This window comes from Myxocyprinus asiaticus, chromosome 49 (genome assembly GCF_019703515.2).
Source record: "Myxocyprinus asiaticus isolate MX2 ecotype Aquarium Trade chromosome 49, UBuf_Myxa_2, whole genome shotgun sequence".
Taxonomy (NCBI): Eukaryota; Metazoa; Chordata; class Actinopteri; order Cypriniformes; family Catostomidae; genus Myxocyprinus; species Myxocyprinus asiaticus.
The window spans coordinates 19,585,267-19,608,608 of NC_059392.1; the positions used below are offsets into that span (position 1 = coordinate 19,585,267).

Here is a 23,342-nt window from a genome sequence, read left to right on the forward strand (position 1 = left end):
TTCAATAATTATATTGTTACTATAGTGATCATATCCATTCTGATTTGAACAACTGAATTACAACTAGTAAAAATGCTATGTATTTTTTATCTGAAAATGTCGAATTTCAAAATGTTAGATTTGGTATTTCAGATATCTGGAAATGAATTTCAGATATCAATAAATTGATGTGTAATTAAATAATGTATTAGAGCTTCACAATCACATTACAGATATCAGAAATTAACACTGCCACTATAGTGAAAACCAAATTACTGATATCATAAATTAGCATTTTTACTAGTTGCAATTCAGTTGTTGATATTAGAAATGGACATTTGCACTAGTGTAATTATTTATATAAAAATAATAATTTTTACTAGTAAGAATTGCATTGCTGACTAGTACGAATTAAATATTTGTAGTTGCGCTTTGAGTAAATGACAGATAATTGTGAAATTCTATAAGTGAAAATGCAGTTACAGATATAAAAAATACGGCTCTTACAAGTTGAAATTTCATTTTATATTGAGAATGTCACATGATGTCATTACTCTCAGAAATACACATTCTAAATGTGTAATGCTGAGAGAATTATATATATTTTTTTATATCAAGAATTAACGTTTTATCTAATACAAATGTAATTACAGATATCAGAAATGAGCTCATTCACTAGTAGTAATTCCATTCTTGGTATCAAGAATTGGCATTTCAACTAGTGAAAATTAAATAGTTGATATCCATCATTCATATCTTGTCAAAAGGGCTTCGGATAGTTTGTCTGTAGTTGTAAGTTTCTGACCTTTATTCAGGTTTAAGTCAACATGACATAAATTCCAAAAACACTATTGATTAAAAAAAAAAAGTGCAGACTTGTAAAAAAAGATTACTTTTTTCAGTTCAGCAATGTTTTGCGCATTAACCATCCACAAATACATTCAAACATTACTTGAATAACAATTCTTATTAGTGTTACTGTATCTAAACTCTGCAGTATAGAAAACTACACACATTACTCTTGTTCTTAAGGTCTTTATCCCATTTAACTTGTCCAAACAATTTATGTACCGAATTCAGATAAAAATGGGGAATAGTAAAAGATTAGTTAGCAAAAAAGACAATTCTGTCATTATTTATTCACACTCATGTAAATATATCATAAGTAGTCCATATAACTTGTACACTATATTGAAAGTCTTTTGAAGCTATACAGTAGCTTTATGTGAGAAACAGACCAAACATTTTTACTGATAATCTTCCACTCCATTTTTGTTCTCTCATTGGCACCTACACATATTCAAACATGGCAAGACAGGTTGTGCCAGGTTTGATGTCAATAATGTCTAAATTCAACATTAAATGTTGAATTGAATTGAAATTTCAATTATCAGACAGTTTGTTGACCCTGGCTTTTGTGATAGACAGAAGTTTCCAGAGTTCATGGGGTCACATACTTCCAGTAAACTCATCAGGTCACGTACTGCAAGACAGCCCACTTGTGTGTATTAGTCCACTGTCACTTGCTCTCTGTACGTCTGCTGTGATTGGCTGACTGATGTCACTATGTAACATTTAAAGCAGTGAAGCATTCTGCTCTTTTTTGATATCCAGATCCCACTGATGCAGAATGAAGGGGCTGCAGTGGACGCTACTCGTGGTTTTGTGTTGTGCTGGAATTGCATCCTGTATCACGAGGGAATATTTCATTTCCATTAAGGAGATTCAGTGGGATTATGCTCCTAGTGGTATAAATCTGATTCGGAACAAAACCATAAAGGAAGATGTGTGAGTTACAAGTTCTGTCTGGAATAACTTGTTTGTATTTTATTTAAATGTGCACTCAGTAATTTGTTGCTAAATATAAAAAAATAAAAGTTATTTAAAAATAATAAGTTAAAAATGATATACATTCACATGAGATGAAGACTCCACTTATATCAGCCTTCTAGAAAAAGCTGTTTTGTTTTACAGTAAATGGAACTATGTGCACCCACATGGGTGTTGCCATGTTGAGATCATGTGACCTGCCAAATACTCACTTTATGTCAGTAATTCCCCTGTTACTTTTGAAATTGACACTTTTTATTGAGGAATAAATTAATCATCCACCCAGAAATATGCATGTGACTAGGGAATTTCGAAGGAGCCACAGGGGTGGAATTTATTTTCTAAAATAGATTTTCAATCCCTCGCAATAGTTTGCGTTCCTTCGCAATAAGTTTTGAGTGCCCTCACAATAAGTTTAGAGTTCCTTTGCAATAATGTGCATTCCCTCGCAGAAAGTTTTGCTTTCTCTTGCACTAAGTTTTGTGTTCCTTCGCAATCATTTTGAAGGAAATCAAAATTTTTTGCGAAGGAAAGCAAACTAGTGCAAAGGAACACAAAACTATTGTGAGGAAACACTAATTATTGGAGGGAATGAAAAATGTATTGTGATGGAATGCAAACTATTGTGAGGGAATGCAAACAATGCAAGCTATTGCAAGGAAACGCAATACTGATCGCAAGGAAGCGCTTATTGCGAGAGAAAGCACACTATTACAGGGTAATGCAAACTCTTGCGAAAGAACTCAAAAGTTATTGCGAGGAAACGCAAAACTTATCGTGAGAGAACGCAAACTTTTGCAAAGGAACTTAAAACTTACTGCAAGAGAACGCAAAACTTAGTGTGCGTTCCTTCGCAGAAAGTTTTGCTTTCCCTTGCACCAAGTTCTGTGTTCCCTCGCAATAATTTTGAGTTCCTTTGCAAAAGTTTGCATTCTCTCACAATAAGTTTTGCATTTCCTCGCAATAGTTTAATTTCCTTCGCACTAAGCATTTAGTTCCCTTGCAATAACTTTTGAGTTCCTTTGCAAGAGTTTACATTACCCTGCAATAGTGTGCGTTCCTTCGCAGAAAGTTTTGCTTTCCCTTGCACTAAGTTTTGTGTTCCCTCACAATAATTTTGAGTTCCTTTGCAAAAGTTTGCATTCTCTTGCAATAGTTTGCTTTCCTTCACACTAAGATTTGAGTTCCCGTGCAATAACTTGAGTTCCTTTGCAAGAGTTTTCATTACCCTGCAATAGTGTGCTTTCCCTCGCAATAAGTTCTGCATCTCCTTGCAATCAGTTTTGCGTTTCCTTGCAATAGTATGCATTCCCTCGCAATAGTTTGCATTCCCTCACAATACATTTTGAGTTCCTTTGCAACAGTTTGCGTTCTCTCACAATAAGTTTTGCATTTCCTCACAATAAGTTTTGAGTTCCTTTGTAATAGTTTGTGTTCCCTCGCCCTAAGTTTTGCGTTCCCTCACAATAAGTTTTGAGTTCCTTTGCAGTAGTTTGCGTTCTCTCGCAATAAGTTTTCCATTTCCTCACAATATGTTTTGAGTTCCTTTTGAAATAGTTTGTGTTCCCTCTGACTAAGTTTTGCATTTCCTCATAACAAGTGAGGGAACGCAAACTTGAGTTCCTTTGCAGTAGTGTGAGTTCCCTCGCAGAAAGTTTTGCTTTCCCTCGTACTAAGTTTTGCATTCCCTCGCAATAACTTTTGAGTTTCTTTGCAAAAGTTTGCATTAACCTGCAATAGTGTGCGTTTCCTCGCAGAAAGTTTTGCTTTCCCTCATACTAAGTTTTGCGTTTCCTCACACTAATTTGTTTTATTTCGCACTAAGCTTTAAGTTTCCTCACAATAACTGAGAATACCATGTAAATTCATAGTGATAAAATATTATATAAATAATATAAATATTGGTAAATCTACTCATTGCTTTGAGCCATGTTTTCCTATACCATGTCCACTGGGGGTCTATAACACTGTAAAAATGTTTACTCAGTTAAATTTACTGGTTTTATTCAAGTCATTAGTATGACGTAATCAACCTGAATAAATTAAGTTACAAATGAAAAGTTTATTTTAATGTCTTTAGGTTTAATGTCTGCAATGTAATTGTTATTGCTGCTTGACTTTCACAAAAAAGTATTTGAACCTGGGTAAGAGGGTTACTTGCATTAACACTAGCTTAAATTATGTAAATTATTAAGTAAACTATTCTATATGAGAAATCTTCACAGACAGAGCTGTTATGGTGTTTGACAGAGATGCACAGGTGTTTCTGGAGAGAGGCGAGCGTCGGATCGGGCGGGTCTATAAGAAAGCAGTGTACCATCAATATACTGATGCCACCTACAGGAAGGAGATAGAAAAACCGAAGTGGCTGGGCTACCTCGGGCCCCTCATCAGTGCAGAGGAAGATGACATAGTTATTGTACATCTGAAAAATATGGCCACACGAGCGTACTCCATTCATGCTCATGGCCTGAGCTACAACAAGTCTCATGAAGGTTTGTGTCCACTGGTGGATGTTTCTTCAATTGTGGCTACTTTTGGCCCTGTGGACATTTCATTTAAACATTTTTTTAAATACATTTTAAAAACAAATATCATAGACCGTTTTAAAATTGTAATAATATTTTATTGTGGATTTTTATATTTTAAGATTAAAAGTCTGGGTTTGGGACTAGGTTAAAAGTACAATTACAAAACATAAAAATATACACATTACAGGCATTTTAAAAGTAGCAAAACAAACGAAGGCAGGTTAAAGTTACCAAGACTATGGTAATTTAATCCTGCCTCAGAATAAAAAAGTTAAAAGGTAATTCTGACTTTATATCTCCCAATTGTGACTTTAATACACGTAAGTATGTGTATCTCACAATTGCGAATTTATTTCTCGTTATTACAAGATATAAACTCGAACTTGCGACTTTAATAATCGTAGCCTAATTACGTGTTTATATCTCGCAGTTGTGACTATTTCTCGTTATTATGAGATATAAACTAGCAATTGCCACATTACTACTCATAATCACCTGTTTATATCTCGCAGTTGACTTATTTCTCATTATTACAATATAAACTCACAATTATAATTTTAATACTTGTAATTCCGTGTTTATATCTTGCAATTGCAACTTTATTTCTCATTATTATGAGATTAAAACTCAAAATTGTGACTTTTATACTGTAATAACGTGTTTATACCTTTCAACTGTGACTTTATTTCTCGTTATTATTGCAAGATATAAACTTGAATTATTGAATTTTACTCGTAATTATGTGTTTATATCTCACAATTACGGATTTATTTCTCAGTTCTATTAAATACGAACTCACGAGCGCAACTTTAATACTTATGATTGTGCTCATATTTTAATTGTGACTTTATTTCTCGTTATTAAAATATAAACTCAAATTTTCAAGTTTCATACTCATAATTATGTGTTTAGCCTATATCTCGCAATGGCAACTCTATTTCTAGTTATTACGAGATATAAACTCAAAATGTTGTGACTTTTATACTCGTAATAATGTATTTATATCTTTCAATTGCGACTTTGTTTCTTATTATACAAGATATAAACTAGAATTATTTAATTTTACTCGTAATTAGGTGTTTATATCTTACAATTGCGACTTAATTTCTCAGTTCTAATAGATATTAACTCACAAACACGACTTCAGTACTTGTAATTGTGTTTTTATCTCGTAAATGTGACTTTCTTTCTCGTTATTAAAATATAAACTAATTTTTTTTAAATATTTTAATATTCGTAATTACGTGCTTAGCCTATATCTCACAATTGCAACTCTATTTCTAGTTACTAAGAGATATAAACTCAAAATTGTGACTTTAATACTAGTAATTAGGCTACATGTTTTTATCTTGCTATTGCGACTTTATTTCTCGTTATTACGATATAAACTCACAACTGCGACATAATTACGTTTATATCTTGCAGTTGTGCCTTTTTTTTTTTTTTTTTTTTAAGATAAAGAGTCAGATTACCTTTTTATTTTTTATTCTTGTTTCATGGCGGTATCTAGCTTCGATACAAGACTTTTTTATATTTTTTAATCAAACCCCAGGATAAGGGTGCCCAAATTTGAAGAAAAACCCAGATTTCATATACGTACCTGCACACCTAGAGTTTTTTTGCTGTTGAATTTATCAAGGATATACTGTGAAATTGTCTTTCCAGGAGCTCTGTATCCCGATTCATCAGAGAAGATGGAGAAAACAGATGATTCTGTAGCCCCTGGGAAATCCTTCACATATATTTGGACTCTGCCTGCTTCCCACAGTCCTGCTAAAGATGACACTAACTGCCTGACGAGAATATACCACTCTCATGTTAAGGCCCCTAAAGACATCGCCTCAGGTCTCATTGGACCTCTCATCATATGTAAAAAAGGTACAAGTCATTTTCTTTACTTACATCAGGAATTACAGTGGGGGTTCTGACACCTCTAATTAAAGAAACTTTTATCAGCAGTTACAGTAATGCTACAATGCAACTACACACAGCAACACAATTAACATTAAAATACACAGTTTCAAAAGTATAGCCACAAAACTAAAATATTAAAGCAATAAGCCTCTAGAGGCCATGCATTACAGTGATTTTACAATGATTAAGGGGGTTTTAGCAACATAGTCTCTTGAAAACTCTTAATAATTCATACATGATGGCAAAATCATTAAATATCATGCAAATTCGCTCATATGGAAATGTCCAAATTTTAGACCAAGCAATCAACAAACAGAATTTCAAATCAATACAATACAGGCATCAAATGCAAAGCCTCTTATGCAACACTTCATATCTATGCAATACAAATTACTTATGTATGTCAATAACCCGTACAGTAGCAGTTCTGGGCGAAACCCGCTTCAACACGGCCATGTCGCCCAAGCCTAAATCCACCACTGAACCCGTAATATGTTTCCCTCATCTTGTTTCAAATCCAGATGTTCTTTTACCTGTGGTAAAAGAGGTTAGACTGTATGGTTAGGTTTAGGTTCTGGTAGTGGGTTAAATATAGGAAAAATCGTAATAACATTGTTCATTGGTTCGTTTATTTTTCTCAATGGGAGTAAAAGTGTTTTTGAATGAGCCAATTCTGTCATTAGACCAGGTTTGGTTTTAGGCACAATGCAAAGTCCTAACCCTACTCTAACCTTAAGCCTAACCCTAACATTTGGTTTTTAAGACACTATCGGTTAGGTTTAGGTTTAAGGTTTAGGGTAGGGAGGTACCCTATTTTGTTGATTTAAAATTCGATAGAGCATTAACCTTTAAAACCTCATCTGGGGTGTGTCTCCCAAAAGCATCGTTAGCCAACTATGGTCCCAAGTTCCATCATTACCAACATAGTTCAACGATTTAATGTTTCCCGAAACCATAGTTCAAACGAACATTCTGTGGTTCTGTGGTTTGAAAGTTATCCACCTGTGGTTAGAAGAATAGCTCCTTATTAGTTTGCTGTGTGGACATCATTTGACATCGCTGAGGCTTCTGTATCTTTCATTACATATATGTTTACATGCATTTAAGAAAATTATTTTTTATCTGGGGTTTGGCAGAAAGCATCATTCTGAAACGTCACATAAATGCGAGTGCAGCCTTTTAAGGGACAAAGGAGGAGAAGAGAAAGCGCTTTATCACATACGATTTCTGTCGAAGAACATGGCTTTTATGTGTTTATGTTAACACATGAGTGTGCAGTTAATATGTTTTTGACGAGTGCATATGCTCAGGTGCGTCAGGGGAACACCGAAGTCTAAGGAAACCCACCTATTGCAGTGCAAGTGCATGCCAATTTCATGTCTTCAGCAGCATTCTCACATTACAAGGCTTTCTGGTTTATGTGTAAATTAGCTATTATTATTACTCAACTCCCTGAGTTATGTCATTAAGGACAGCTCAACCAATGTGGTTTGAACGATGGATGTGCAACAAAGTTACTACGCTTTTGGGAAACAGTTGTGATTAGCTAGTTAATTTCTACAACGACACATCATACTATGGTGGTTATGCAGTGAGTTACGTCATTGCATAGAAAACGCACCCCTGTTTGGGAGAACATTTAACTTGCTTTCAATGCCACAAAGTGGACATTTCACCTTGAAACTGACCCAATGCATGTAAGGAACAATGTAATGTCATTTTACAAAAATGCCACAATAGTCACATCATTTTCATAAGATCAGGCTGACAATATAACAACAACTTTTTGTTTTTGCTCTTACAGAATATTATAAAAATGTTGAGTAGCGATACTCCATAGACCAGCAAAAATGAATGAATCTTTTTTGTTTGTGTAATTCTCAGGCACTCTGGATGTCCATGGCGATAGGTCAGGTGAACATCTTTACACCTTGATGTTTACGGTGTCTGACGAGAACCTCAGCTGGTATTTGGATGAAAACATCAAGACTTACTGCTCAGCAGCTGCCAAAGTCAACAAAGATGATGAGGGTTTTCAGGAGAGCAATAAAATGCACTGTGAGTACACTAATAATATCCCAGATGATTCTGGTCAATGTAGGTCAAATCCTGTTCTAGAATCTTCTGAAAACTACTCTATACCCACGTGTATATCCATTTCCTGTGTCAACTTTGTTGCAGCTATTAATGGTTATGTCTACGGAAATCTGCCGGATCTCAGTATGTGTATGGGTAATAAGATCCACTGGCACCTGTTTGGGATGGGGAACGAGGTGGACATTCACTCAGCATACTTCCACGGACAGGTGTTGACGGACAGACAGCACCATGTTGACACTGTCAGTCTGTTCCCGGCTACATTTGTCAATGTAGAGATGGTGGCGGATAATCCCGGCCAATGGCTGCTCAGCTGTCAAGTTAACGACCATCTCGGAGGTACAGTGGGGTTAGATCAGCGCCTTTCAAGTCTTGTTATAATTGTTGGGTTTTATTTCATAATAAAAAATCTAAACTAGCTACAAACTTGCTGCAACTTTGCAGCAAATTTGCCACTTGTTATTTTCACATGTAAATGAGCTTTTGATTCGCTGCAGATATTTGCCAGAAGTTTTGCATTTCCTGACAAAAAAAACTTTCCTGATAAAAGTCAGATGTTACCGCTTATTGCACCGTAAAGTCATAAATGATGTTTAAAAATTGAAATGTGTTGAATTAATTACATTTCTCCCCCCTTTTAGCCGGCATGCAAGCCATTTTTGAGATTAAGAAGTGTTTCCCAAATGTGCACAAACCCAGACCATTTGGAGAAGTGAGACAGTATTTCATCGCCGCTGAGGAAATCATATGGGATTATGGGCCAACGGAGATAAACCAATATTCAGGAAAGAAACTTGTTGATGACAGGTAACACATATTTTTTAAAGGAATAGTTCACCCAAAAATGAAAATTCTCTCATCATTTACTCACCCTCATGCCATCCTCTTGGCTCTCTAAATCCATACAATGCAAGTGGATGGTGACCAAAATTGTAAAGTTCCAAAAAGCTTATAAAGGCAGCATAAAAGTAATCCATTCGACTCCAGTGTTTTAATCCATATCGTCTGAAGCAATATGATAGGTGTGGGTGAGGAACAGATCAATTTTTAAGTCCTTTTTTTCTATAAACCTCCATTTTAACTTTCACATTCTTCTTCTTTTGTTTCTGGCAATTCTCATTCTTTGTGCATATCGCCACCTACTGGGCAGGGAGGAGAATTTATAGCAAAAAAGGACTTATATTGATATAGAGAATTTTCTTTTTTGGATGAACTATCCCTATAACCTCTTTGTTTAGAACAGAAGTCTTTAACGGGTCTGCTGCTGTACTACAGGGGTATGGAATTTATTGTTTGATCAGCTGAACTATTTTTTGTGAAAAAATGAAAAGATGCATTAAACAAAAAAACAATTTATAGTTAACTTTAAAGCTAAACTACAGCTAAATGTTTACCATCCCTTACACATGAAAATTAAAATATAAAATGTAATATACAATATGACTGTACATCAACATACATTATTTTAACTGCTTTGCAGTGTAACCATCATAACAAAGTATATAAATACATTGATATGGTATTATATGCATGTCATTTTAAGCCAGGCTTAAAATCAACACTCGGTTTTATTTAATATGTAACTCCCTGCTCTGTCTTTATCCACCAAGGGGTCCTTGGCCTGAAAAAGTTTAAAGACCCCTAGCTTAGATTCATGTTGAAATCATGGGGCATGTCCTTTTTTTGGTCCTTGAATTTGCACTTGTGTTTCTAATATCCGCAGTGTATCTGACACATACTTTGATAACCATAATGACCGCATTGGGGGCAAATACAAAAAGGTGCAATATGTGGAATACACTGATGACACATTCACCAAGCGCAAAGAGAGGACGCCTGAGGAGCAACACCTGGGCATTCTAGGTAATAAAATAGCTATTTACATGGGTAATGTCTAGGTGGTAAGTGTTGTGCTGTGGAAACTCTCATGAGAGTGCATTTGCTGCTGGGTTAGGGTGAATCCCGCTAGAGTTTCTTGACAAAAGGACATATTTACATGGGGCAAACTCAACCCATCAGTAACATAAAAACTAGAAGTTTAGTCATGATAACTCTCTGAATAAATTTAAGGTGTTATAATGGGTATGAAAAGATGGTAGGGTTGGTCTTGGCGAACTAAATCTGCTTACGCTGTTGCTGCTGCTGCTGCAGAGCAAGTATGAAAACTTGTTACTGCTAGAAAATACACAGACAGACACGCTGTGTTGAGTTTGAAAGACATGCTGCTGCTGCACAATTAGACATTCACAAGACATGGTGCATCAAGCATGTAGGACATTACAGGACTGTACATAAAATCACTGTGAACCAGATCTAAACCTGTGATGCTGAGGAGGAGGAGGGTTTCAGAGAGAAAACTTTCATAGCTCACTGCAGGGAAACTGGCTTATCTGCAAACAACTAAGCAATTAAAATTTTAGACAAAGAGAGAGTACACATATTGATTGACTAAGAGATTACATGTCAAAGAACCTATCATCTTTGACCATAGAGTATGCGAGCCAGTTGACTAACAGATTACATGTAGAGTTTTATGACTGAACTTAATTTCATCTGCCTTCATCTTACATATGCTACTGTCCATAGAACTTAAGTTGTACATATGCTGTATTGAATACTCCATGGCTTTAACTTTGAAAGTGAATTAGTTTAGCACATTTAGCAGTATCGCATATTGCAATGATTAGCTTGTAATCACAGAGAAACTACTTTATTAGCTGTGACTTTAGGGGAAATCAAAACATGTTGTGTCATTATATACAGTGTTGCGATTATTGAAAACACATATGAACCTCTTTGAATTGTATTTCAGGTCCAATCATCAGAGCGGAGGAAGAGGACACAATTAAAGTGACATTTAGAAATAAAGCTAACAGGCCTTACAGTATTCAACCTCATGGAGTGCAATATAGCATCGAAATGGACGGCACACTCTACCACAATGTCCTTGAAGGTAACGAATGGACCTCATTACATAAATACGTAAAAACATACAGGCATCACACACCTGAAAATAATGATCTTATTCTGTTATTTTGATTTATGTTCTAATGCAGAGTCATACACTGCCAAAAAGCTCCGGGAACTCAAGAAAGAAGCAAGTAAGAGAATGATCTCAATGATATTGAGAAAGACCTAGTAATGAAGGGTTATGTGATCTCAGACTGTCTACTGAGTCTAATGTTGCATCATAGTCAGGGCTTATTTCGTAAAAGTGTATTGTACAGCCCAGGCTGAACTCAAACAAATCAGTACAAATCTATGAGGTAGCAAAGTTCGCTCTCTGTATAACCTGGCTGATTAGTGAGTGCATGACTGGATTTGCAGAGTAAACAGAGTGAAATTCATCAATTTAGATAAAGTGTGCAAACTTTAAAATCAACATGAAATCAAAATTGAGCCTTTTTACTTTCTTAATACAAGTTCCTAGTCTTATTGTGCAAGTTATTCAAAAGGAAAAACATTGTCTTTGTAATCTTTTATAAAAATGTAGTAACTTTCTCCTTCTATGAAACAACTTAATTTGCAGTTGATATCATCTAGACCACACGGCTTATTGGTTAATGTTAACATACTGTATAGCCAAATACTGTAGTTAGCTGTTGTAGGTAATGTAGCCTAAAATCTTGCCAATAGGTAATGCAGTAATTTAAGGAAGGGATTATATATAGTTGGCCAGTTGTTATTGCAAAATAAATTCTGAAAGGGTGATCAGGACCCCGACACCAAGGACTCTGCTTATGACATCACTACTAACTAAATAAATAACTAAATGGATGCAAAATATTGATTTGCGTTGAAATTATGTAGTTATATGAGAAGAAGGCAATCGCTGAAGAACTACATTCCATTTGCGGTTTACGTCAAAGTCCTCTTGGTATTTTTCTTGTAAATAATGACCGCCTGACTGCTCATTATCCATCTTATTTTGCAAGACTACTTGCAAAATAAATAAATAAATGGACATGAAACATTGATTTGAGTTTAAATTATTTTATTAGCTTACTTGTAGAGATCGCAAATGCACCGATAAGCAGGAAAGATGACTCGCAATACCCGGATGACCGGTCTTGATCCCCAAATGTCTGGTTGTTGCAAAGAAATATCAGACCGCTAGATGGCGCCATTGACCAATCAGAATTGAGTATTTCAGAGATCCATGTAATAATGGTTAACATACTGTATATATTACAGTAATAATAGCAAATAATGATAGATTTGATATCTATTTGGATACGTTGAGACACTCTTGTGGGTGAATTTGACCTACAGACTCCACACCCAGGTAAAAATGCCTCCTAAATGTGGGTGTCCTCCTCAATCCGCTGCAGACTCACATTCTGGTCTGGCTCCGGTCTGGAATGGGACGTCAATTTTTCATGATCCAATCAATTCATGATGGATGAAATTAAGTCCTGCCCTACATTTCCATTGAATATCATGTTTCACTCTGAATATTTATAGAAGTAAAATGAGTTGCAAATGCTTATTCATGTTGAATTTAATATTTATACAGTAATAATTTACACAGGAAAAACTAAATGCTGGAAAATATTCAAATAATCTTTAAATGTATAAATTGTCTAAATAAAGTTGAATGGTCTTGATCTCTTTCAGGAGTGGTTGAGCCACTTCCTGCTGCAATGGTCCGTCCTGACACCACCTACCAATATGAGTGGGTGGTGCCCAAGGGTGGAGGACCTACCAAAAATGACCCTGACTGCATCACCTACCTGTACTACTCTGCAGTGGATCCCATTCATGACACCAACTCAGGGCTTGTTGGACCCCTTCTGATCTGCAAACCCAAAACCCTCAAATCAGGGAAGCAGGTGCGAGGTGGATGCAGAACTCTTAAAAATAATATCTTGTAACAGTTAGGGATGTGTAAAACTACATTTGTTGCAAAAGTACTGCTTTGATGGCTTTAAAGGGGATTGTGACGAGGAGGAGGGCGGGGCTGGGCCGTGAGTGCGCACGGCCGGCCCCCAATTGGGCTAATCAGCCGAGGAGAGGGAGAAAGCCGAGCCCGATGCGGCAGTTCGAGAGAGAGAGAGAGAGAGAGAGAGAGAGAGAGAGAGCCACATGCAGCTGCCGTGTGTGTTTATGTTTATATCTTTTTAAATTTAAATTTTGACTGTTCAGTCGGTTCCCGCCTCCTCCTTGCCCATTGTAAACCCTGTTACATTGGTTCCGAAACCCGGGAGAGAGGAGGGATGCACTGTCATGGAGTCCTCGCCACTGCCGTTCACCCAAAGGAGCAGCCGCAGCCATCTGCCGGGGACGGAGGAGTCACTGCCAGCCGCCTGGACGCGGAGGAATGGCAACCATCCGCAAGGGGAGGAAGGGCTCGCTGCGTCTGCCTCGAGCGGTGGAGCCACTGCCAGGGGTGGAGGGGCTCGCTCCCAGCTGCCAGAACGCGGAGAGGCGTTCCATCCACCAGGGGTCGGACAACTCGCTCCAGTCCGCCCGGGGAGGAGCGGCTGTCATCCGCCAGAGGGTGGAGGAGTGGTCGAGGACCAGGCAACAGCGTGTCTGGGAACCGGCAAGCAAATTTTTTTTTCTCTCTCTCTCCTCTCTCTCTCTCACTGTCGCTCTGCCTCGCTCTTTCACTCTCCCCTTTTCCCTCCCCTTGTCTCCCTCCCTGGTCTCAAAAGGTGGGGAAAGCCTGCCGGCAGGCACAGCCGTAAGGGTGACATCCCCCCTCGGAATGTGGTGGGGGGGGATGTACGTCATGCCGGGGGTTCCCTGGCCTGAGGCAAAGGAGGGAGGAGTGTGATGAGGAGGAGGGCGGAGCCAGGCCGTGAGTGCACACGGCCGGCCCCCAATCGGGCTAATCAACCGAGGAGAGGGATAAAGCCAAGCCAGATGCGGCAATTCGAGAGAAAGAGAGCCACAAGCAGCTGCCATGTTTGTTTATGTTTATGTCTTTTTAAGTTTTCATTAAACATTATTTTGACTGTTCAGCCAGTTCCTGCCTCCTCCTTGCACATTGTAAATCCTGTAACAGGGATGTATTTAGAGACGTAACATCTCATCTGAGGTGTTAGCATCCTAACAGTCTCACAGTTACTGCTAGTGAGTTAAAGCACACCACACTGTCAAAACATATCTAGATAAAATCTATATAAACTTATTAGTTGAACTTACTAATTGACTAGAAAGTTGTTGGACCAACCCTAGTAACAATGCAATGCTAATAACGTTTTTTTATTCTTTTCCTTTTTTTTTCTTTGCAACCCAGAAAAATGTGGAGAAAGAGTTTCACCTTCTTGCAACCGTGTTTGATGAGAACTTGAGCTGGTATTTGGATGACAACATCAACAGATCCACAAAACAGCCAAAATCTGTCAAGAAAGACGATGAAGACTTTCAGGAGTCAAATAAAATGCACTGTGAGCACTAATTAGAATCCTCAAACAAATATATGCTTATTTCTTTAGGACACAAACCATATCCTTCACTCTATCACCCAATTAAACATTTACTGTTCATCCACAGCACTCAATGGATACATGTATGGAAATCTGAAAGGCTTGAATATGTGTAAAGGTGATAAGGTGTCCTGGCATCTGTCTGGTCTGGGATCAGAAGCAGATATTCATGGACTTTACTTTGAAGGCAACAGATTCCTCTACAAAGGAACCAGGAAAGATACCATCAATGTGTTTCCTCATGTCTCTCACACTGTCATCATGGAGCCTGACAGCATGGGTAATTTTCCATCATTCCCTTTTCTCTCTCTGATCTCATTGTGATGAAGAGCTATTATATTCTATACCAAACAAGAACATGTGGCTGCATCAAGGCACTTTGCAGCTCATCCAATAAGAATTTAGTCAGAACTATGCGTTTTAGAAAACTGCTTACCTTACCTTAATCTTTTGCATAGACATGCATTTTGAAGTAACATCATCAAAGTAGTAAACACATTTTGCTCATCTGATAATGTCATGTGTGGTGTCTGCAGGCCAGTTTGAGGTGGTGTGTAAAACCACGGATCATTACCATGGTGGAATGAGAGCCAACTACACCGTGGAGAAGTGTCACTTTTGGAACCGTCAATCTGAGGTGATGATACATCAGAAGAAGTATTACATCGCTGCTGTGGAGATGGACTGGGATTATTCACCTAGCCGCACGTGGGAGGAGCAGATGCACCATAATCTGAAGGACAGGTAGATACTGAGAGCTTAACAGTTCATTGTTAAGGAAACAGTTCACTGAAAAGTGTCTTCACCCAACAGTGCCCACCCACTTTTTAGTAGTCTTGGTCCTGGAAGTATTTTTACCTTTCATTCTCATTTTTTCCAAAGGATTTTCATAAAATCCTAGATAAATGAGTTCTAAGCCATGAACCAAACCAACCAGCTCTAGAGTGAATCACAACATTACAAACTTTGATTCGAAGGAAAAAAGGTTTAAAAATTGGACGAAAAGACAAAGGTACAAAGGTGTGTACTTTACATAAAATCTTTCATGAGGGAATTAGCAACAATCCCATGAAGCATTGTGAATGACATAATTGAATTTAAAAAGATGGAAAAAATATACGTAAAACTATTGATTTAAGGTTATTGATTATAAGTAAAGAAATAATACATTTAAATTCTATTGCAAAATATTCTGATATTTGCAAATATAGAAGTAGTTTGAGAATGTAGGAAGATTGACTTGATTGCATCATTCATGATGTGATGGGAGTGGGCGGTCGCTGCAGAGCACTTTTGTTGTGCTTTTTTGGATGCGATTCTCTGATTGGTGGATCATTTCCCGTCAGGATCATGGGTAGAGTAGTTAGTCATCAGGGATTCCGCTATTATAAAAAATAAAACTTAAAATAATGCACTGGAGGATTTTTATTTCCAGAACCCAACAGTTGCACTCTATTGACATTGTTTGTATAGTGTGAAAGTAAACTTCATGTATAAATTATATTAATTAATATATATTCAGCCCAGGCAATGAATTCCTCAAGAGAGAGGGTAAATTCATCGGTTCAAAATACAAGAAGGTTCTGTACCGAGAGTACACTGATGAAACCTTCACCAAACCCAAAGACAGACCAGCTGATATGGAACACTTGGGGATTATGGGTAAGTATCTGCAACTCATGCTGTAGACAAATGCTTAATTCATAATTTGCTGTAAATGTTTTTAAACCTACAAAATATGCTAAATTGTGATATTGTTCACCTCAGGACCCATGATCCACGGTGACGTGGGGGAAAAAGTGAAGGTTGTGTTTAAAAACATGGCTAAGAGGCCGTACTCTATACATGCTCATGGGGTTAAAACTGACAGTCCTCAGATCACTCCAACACGTCCAGGTAAATATTGTGCTGATATGACAAGATCTATAAAAATAAAAAAATCCTCCACGGCACTTTTTCTAACTCCTCCTAGATCGTTAGTCCATTTTGCATGAAATTCAAATAAAAAAACTCCAATCATTCAGAAGATATAAGTTGCTAGTTAAACTGGGTCACTGCCAAAAAGTTAATTGGCTTATAACTTCTTAACGATTTAATGAATCAAAATTCTTTTGATAACTTTTTTGACACGAGGGACTCTAGATGATACATGCAAAATTTCGTGCAAGTCAGACTAATAGTCTAGTAAGAGTTTAAATTAATTTTTCTTTTTTCAGAAAACTCAAAATGGCTGACGGGATATCTACAAAGTAACTAGAGCACTTAGTAATACAATTACTTTTCCCCTGACAGATCTGTTCTTTCGAATTTTACTACTTTTCTAATTCTCCACTTTTCCAAATTGCTTGGACCCTGATAATTGACGCTTGCAGCTATATTTATATACAGTATACTGTATTTTACAGTTTTGGTCACTACATAATTCCCATTGTTCCATTTGTGTTATTTACTAATTTTGATGACTTTACTATTATTATAAAATGAAGAAAATAATAATAAATAAAAAGTAGGTGTGTCTAATTGTAACACGGTTAAGGATGGGAAAGGAGGAGGTGGGAATCGGCTGAACAGTCAAAATAATATTTAATAAGAACTTAAACAAAAAGACACACAGAACACAAAAGTACACATGCCAGCTGCATGTGGCTCTCTCTCTCCTGAAATGCCGCGTTCCGCTGCATTTACCCCTCTCCTCGGCTGATTAGCCCAATTGAGGGCCGGGCGTGTGTAGTCATGACCCGGCCCTGCCCTCCTCCTTGTCACACTCCTCCCTCCTTTGCCTCAGGCCAGCAGCGAGCCCCTCCCCTCGTGGATAGCGGCCGTACCTCCATGTCCAGGCAGTCGGCAGCAACTCCTTCAACAGCTCACCATATACCCCCATCGCCAAACTCAGGTTGGGGATTTCTCCGGCCTGTGACCTACTCCCCCCATTTCAAGGAAGGAAGCATCGACGGGTCCCACCACTCTCCGGATCCGAAGTGGGTGCCTGGGAGGGGGAACAGGATGAAAGGTAGAAGAAAGGGAAGAGGGGGGGGGGGGGGGGCGGGAATAACAAAAGGGAGGGAGACAGCAGACAGGGGAGAGAGAGGAGAGAGAGGAGCTCGTCGTCCCCAGATATGCCATTGAGTGCCCGCTGTCCTGCTTCCGTCTGCGACGGCGGGTGATGGCACTGGACCCCTTAGCCATTCCTCCCCATTGCCGGTTGACGCGGGGCTCCTGCGCCACTGGATCGATCACTCCCTCAGAGGCAAGGACTCCTTGGACGGCGCATCCTTCCTCCTTCCCGGGTTTCAGCACCAGTGTAACACGGTTAAGGTTGGGAAAGGAGGAGGGAATCGGCTGAACAGTCAAAATAATATTTAATATTTTAATAACTTAAACAAAAAGACACACAGAACACAAACGCACACATTGCAGCTGCATGTGGCTCTCTCTCTCCCAAACTTCCGCGTTCCACTGCATTTACCCCTCTCCTCGGCTGATTAGCCCGGTTGAGGGCCGGGCGTGTGTAGTCACGACCCGGCCCTGCCATCCTCCTCGTCACACTAATCTTTTGAGTGGTAGTGTATTCAGAGTTTCCTACGCTCATGGAAAACCTAGAAATATCAGGGAATTTTAAAACTGTGGTTTCTAGGGCTGAAAAAGTAATGGAAATGAATAAAAACTTTAAAAAATAATGGAAAAGTCAAGCAAATTCCTATAGTAAATTATATTTTTACTCAAAGTGCTCAGCTCTAAAATATTTCATCAGTTAGAAACTGCTCTTTTTTAGTAAAAGCTCTATAAAATTTAATTAAAAATCCTTATCCAGTAATCATGAACAACTAGAAAAGTCATGGAAATTAATTGGTCAAAAAGAGTGGGAACCCTGATAAAGTCCTATGACCTCTACTCAACATTTTCAGTCTATTTGATGTTCAACAACTTTTAATACATGTATTGTTTATAATAAAGTTTAAAAATATATATATATTGCTTACTCAAGGTGAAACTCAAACATACACGTGGTACATCCCAAAGACTGCTGGGCCAACAGAAGAACAAGAAGAGTGCAATGTTGGAGCGTATTACTCCACTGTAGATGTTATCAAGGTATCTAAACATAATTTCAAACTCTCCTATCTTCTGACTAAAGTATCAGTTTCACAGAATATACCTCCTTTTATAACCAATGAAACCAATTGTATCATGGGGCTATTTTTATGTCAGAACCAGTTTAAATCTAATCTTTTGATAAAATCCAGAAATGTCTACTCCCTATCTAAGAAAACAACTGTAATGTTTCATATACGTATTTGCTATGCGCATGTAAATCTGAACCTGTGCAGGACATGTACAGCGGTTTGATCGGGCCGCTGGTCATCTGCAGGAAGAATCTGGCACGGAAACTGGGATTCAAGAAAGAGCTTGAGGAGTTTGCTTTGCTCTTCATGGTGTTTGATGAGAATCAATCCTGGTATCTGGATGACAACATCAAAGCTCATGTTAAAAACCCTCCTAAAACGTTGAAGGAGGATGAGGAGTTTATTGAAAGCAACAAGATGCACGGTTAGGATGAAACCATTTGTGAAACAATACATTTAATGAATTACATCTAGGTGTCTTTTGGAACCACCAAATGTTATTTAAGGTGGGTCTGCTGTGTTGATGGTAAATCATTGGCCATTCTTTTGTCCATTACAGGCATCAATGGCTTAGTCTATGGAAATCTTAAAGGGCTGAACATGCGGGTGGGAGATAAAGTGTACTGGTATCTGATGGGGATGGGCAATGAGGTGGACATACACACTGCACACTTTCATGGACACAGCTTTGACTACAAGGTAAATTATCCATCAATCTGTCTATCCATCCATCCATCCCAATCCCATCCCGTCTGTCCATCCATTCATCCATCCTAATTCAATCCCATCTATCTATCCATTCATTCATTCATTCCTATCTTATTGTGTCCTATCCATCCAATGGGTTAAAAACCATTTAGAATTAATCCATCCATTCATTCATCCATCTATCTACCAATCCATCCATTCATCCAATCCAATACACGGGTTAATCATCCATTCATCCATCCATTAATACATCCATCGATTCCAATCCCATCTAATCCCAATCCCATCCATCCATCCATCCAATCCAATACATGAGTTAACCATCCATCAGTCCAATCCAAGGGGTTAACTATTTATTCATACATCCATCCATCGATTCCAATCCCATCCCATCCCAATCCCATCCATCCATCCATCCATCCATCCATCCATCCATTCAATCCAATACATGAGTTAACCATCCATCAATCCAATCCAATGGGTTAACTATTCATCCATACATCCATACAGCGATTCCAATCCCATCCCAATCCCATCCATACATTGATTCCAGTCCCATCCCAATCCATCCATCCTTCCATCCATTCATCCCAATCCATCCAATGGGTTGAAAAAACATTTAGAATTTAAAGAAGGTAAATAATCCATTAATTCCATTTAAGCCATCCATTCATCCATCCATCTACCCATCATTCCATCCATCCATTCATCTATCCAATACAATAGAATACAATAGGTAAACCACCATTCCATAAATCCATCCCAATCCCATCCATCAATCCATCCATCCATTCATCCCAATACAATGGGTTAAAAACCACTTAAAATTTAGACAAGGTAAAGAATACATTTAATCCATCCAATATATCTATATATCTACCAATCCATCCATCCATCCATCCCATCCCATCCCATCCATCCCAATCCCAATCCCATCCCATCCCATCCATCCATCCATCCATTCATCCCAATCCAATCCAATTCATCCAGTGGGTTGAAAAACATTTAGAATTTAGACAAGGTAAAGAATCCATTAATTCTATTTAAGCCATCCATTCATCCATCCATCTACCCATCATTCCATCCATCCATCCCAATACAATGGCCACTTAGAATTTAGACAAGGTAAAGAATCCATTTAATCCATCCAATTCATCTATCTATCTACTAATCCATCCATCCATCCATCCATCCAATACAATACAATACAATGGGTTAACCATCCATCAATCCATCCATCCATTCATCGATCCCATCCATCCCAATCCCATCCAATCCAATTCATCCTAATCCAGTCCAATCCATCCCAATCCATCCCAATCCATGACATTCCAATCCCATCCAACCTTTCCATCCCAGTCCCATCCATCCATCCCAATCCATTCAATGGGTTAAACTATTTATAATTTAGACAGGGTAAAGAATCCATTCAATCCATCTATCTATCCATCAGGTTAAACATCCATTAATCCAATCCAATGGGTTAACCATCCATCAATCCATTCCATCCCATCCAATTCATCCCATCTCATCCATCCCAATCCATCCCATCCATCCATCCATCCAATCCAATCCAATCCAGTCCATCCAATGGGTTAAAACCATTAATAATTTTGACATGGTAAAGAATACATTCAATCCATCCATCCATCCATCCATCCATCCATCAGGTTAAACATCCATCAATCCAATCCAATGGGTTAACCATCAATCAGTCAATCCATCTATTTATCCCATCCATACATCTATCCTAATCTAATCCATTCCCATCTCATCCATCCATTTGTATTTCTGTCTGTCTGTCCGTCCATCCATCCAAAAACCATTTAGAATTTAGATTTTGTCTACAGTGATATCTTTCAGAGTTGCAGTGTGATGACTTTGTGTCTTTCGTGCAGATTGGTGGTACTCATCGAGCAGACGTGTTTGATCTGTTCCCCGGAACATTCCAGACGGTGATCATGCGTCCACTGTATGCTGGCACATGGCTGCTACACTGTCATGTGACTGACCACATACAGGCCGGAATGGAGACCACGTACACAGTACTTGACAAAGATGGTGAGTTTAGGTGATATGTATAAAAAGTCAATAACATTCTCTGCATAGACACTTTGGAGTGTCTGTTAAATGACTTCATGTAAAATGTGATTCATTGAGGTATTTGAAAGTACAAGAAAGAACACATTTTAATGTGCTGTAATGCAAAGCATATTGTATTTTAGCTCTTAATTACATACATTTAAGACTCAGATCATAAATGAGTCTGTTATATATCAGTCATTACATTTGTAATCATGCTAGAGCGCAACACTTAAGTCATACTTTTAAATGTATGGATTTCATTGCATTATAGCACAAAATAAAAAAGCAAGTGGTATATGCAAACAAATGATGCTAGAGATTTTCTCAGAACTACACTTTTTTGAATCTGACTTTTAATCAACTGGTTTCTTGGTGATTTTAGTGGATGTATGAAGTCAGTTTTCCTCAAGTTTATATAGGAGTCTAAAAAGAAGAACCACAGGTGGCGTTCAGCACATAAACTATGAACATGTTCCACTAACATTTGACAACCATAAAGTGTCCAAATAATATTTAAAATAAATGACACTTGCTTTGATATTTTGTTATCTAACTCATTCAGACATTTTTAAGTGTGACTTTAGTGTCTAATTTGTTTTAAGCCACTTGAAGTGTAAATGTACAAAACAAATAATGATTTCTTTCTTTTTTTCCAGGAAAAAAGAGGGGCTTCCTGGGTTTGTTTGGTAGTGGTTAAATAACCCCTTGTGTTTTTTTTAACCTGACTTTTCTAAATGAAGAATTGTAATTGTACATAATGCTTTCATTGTGTCTCTGTATGCAAAAGAAAAGAATACAATTTCCTATCCTGGGTTAAAATAATTGTTAAAAAGCATATTTAAAAAAATATTTTTTCTAAATTAAGGAAAGACTAAAAAGTTAGTTACCGTAGTACTAAAATCATTATTAAAATATAATGTGTACACACAAGAATATTTAGAAAATGAGCAGTGCACAAGATGCTGTAAATCAATGTAATTTATGAACAAAAACTGCATAAAACTTTTAAACATATTGTGGTTCAATCTAAAATATGAGATGATATATGCATTATAGGTAATTTGCACAAACATCTGACATCATGAAATGAAGATACAGAACATTTCAACAAATTCAGTGCAAACCTAAAAATCAATAAAAAATAAAAAATAAAAAAAAATCTCACTTTCAATTGTACATTAAATTGTCAATTATTATAATACATATAACATTTTGGGTTACAGTATATTATATATTTATATATAATTTGATTTGAGATACATTCTTGACACCTAAGATGCATTCTGGTTGTGATATTTCGTTCCAGTAAGATCATTTTAACAACTAAGCGGACACAAACACATTTGTCTGAACAAAAATATTACCTAAACTTCCTAAAACAAGATCACTTGATTTGAGAGATCAAATCAAGACTTGATTTAAACAGATTTAGTGTTGAATGATGCAATATTAACTGATTGTCTGAAATATCCAGATGGATGATGAGTCATGTCATGAGATTTCTTTGACTGCATTCAAGGAGATGAGGCAGGAAGAAATGAGCCGTTCCATCATCTGGCAGCAAGTCCAGGAACTCCAATGGGTTCAACTCTACAGACACCACTAGTAGAGTTTCTGTGAGATACAAAAGCAATGCTTCA

At 37.5% G+C, this 23,342-nt stretch overlaps 2 protein-coding genes across 3 annotated transcripts in view; one reads left to right on the plus strand and one right to left on the minus strand.

Annotated features, from left to right (window-relative positions):
• Positions 1-1,590: 1,590 nt before the first annotated feature.
• On the plus strand, positions 1,591-22,861 carry LOC127438128 (ceruloplasmin-like). The gene is made up of 20 exons (XM_051693442.1): positions 1,591-1,767; positions 4,060-4,304; positions 6,006-6,218; positions 8,139-8,312; positions 8,436-8,690; positions 8,993-9,158; positions 10,075-10,214; positions 11,164-11,304; positions 11,408-11,452; positions 12,969-13,183; positions 14,596-14,746; positions 14,853-15,065; positions 15,322-15,529; positions 16,308-16,447; positions 16,553-16,681; positions 18,771-18,877; positions 19,114-19,333; positions 19,469-19,608; positions 21,516-21,678; positions 22,359-22,861. Exons 1-20 carry the CDS (start codon positions 1,610-1,612, stop codon positions 22,397-22,399), a joined length of 3,264 nt encoding a protein of 1,087 aa, XP_051549402.1. The 5' UTR covers positions 1,591-1,609; the 3' UTR covers positions 22,400-22,861.
• Positions 22,666-23,342, minus strand: part of LOC127438131 (BLOC-2 complex member HPS3-like) — a 42,559-nt gene continuing 41,882 nt past the window's right edge. For both annotated transcript variants that reach the window (XM_051693452.1, XM_051693453.1), the window contains one exon: positions 22,666-23,316. In XM_051693452.1, coding sequence (XP_051549412.1) covers positions 23,189-23,316 — 128 coding nt within the window. In that variant the 3' untranslated portion in view covers positions 22,666-23,188. The remainder of the gene's footprint in view (positions 23,317-23,342) is intronic.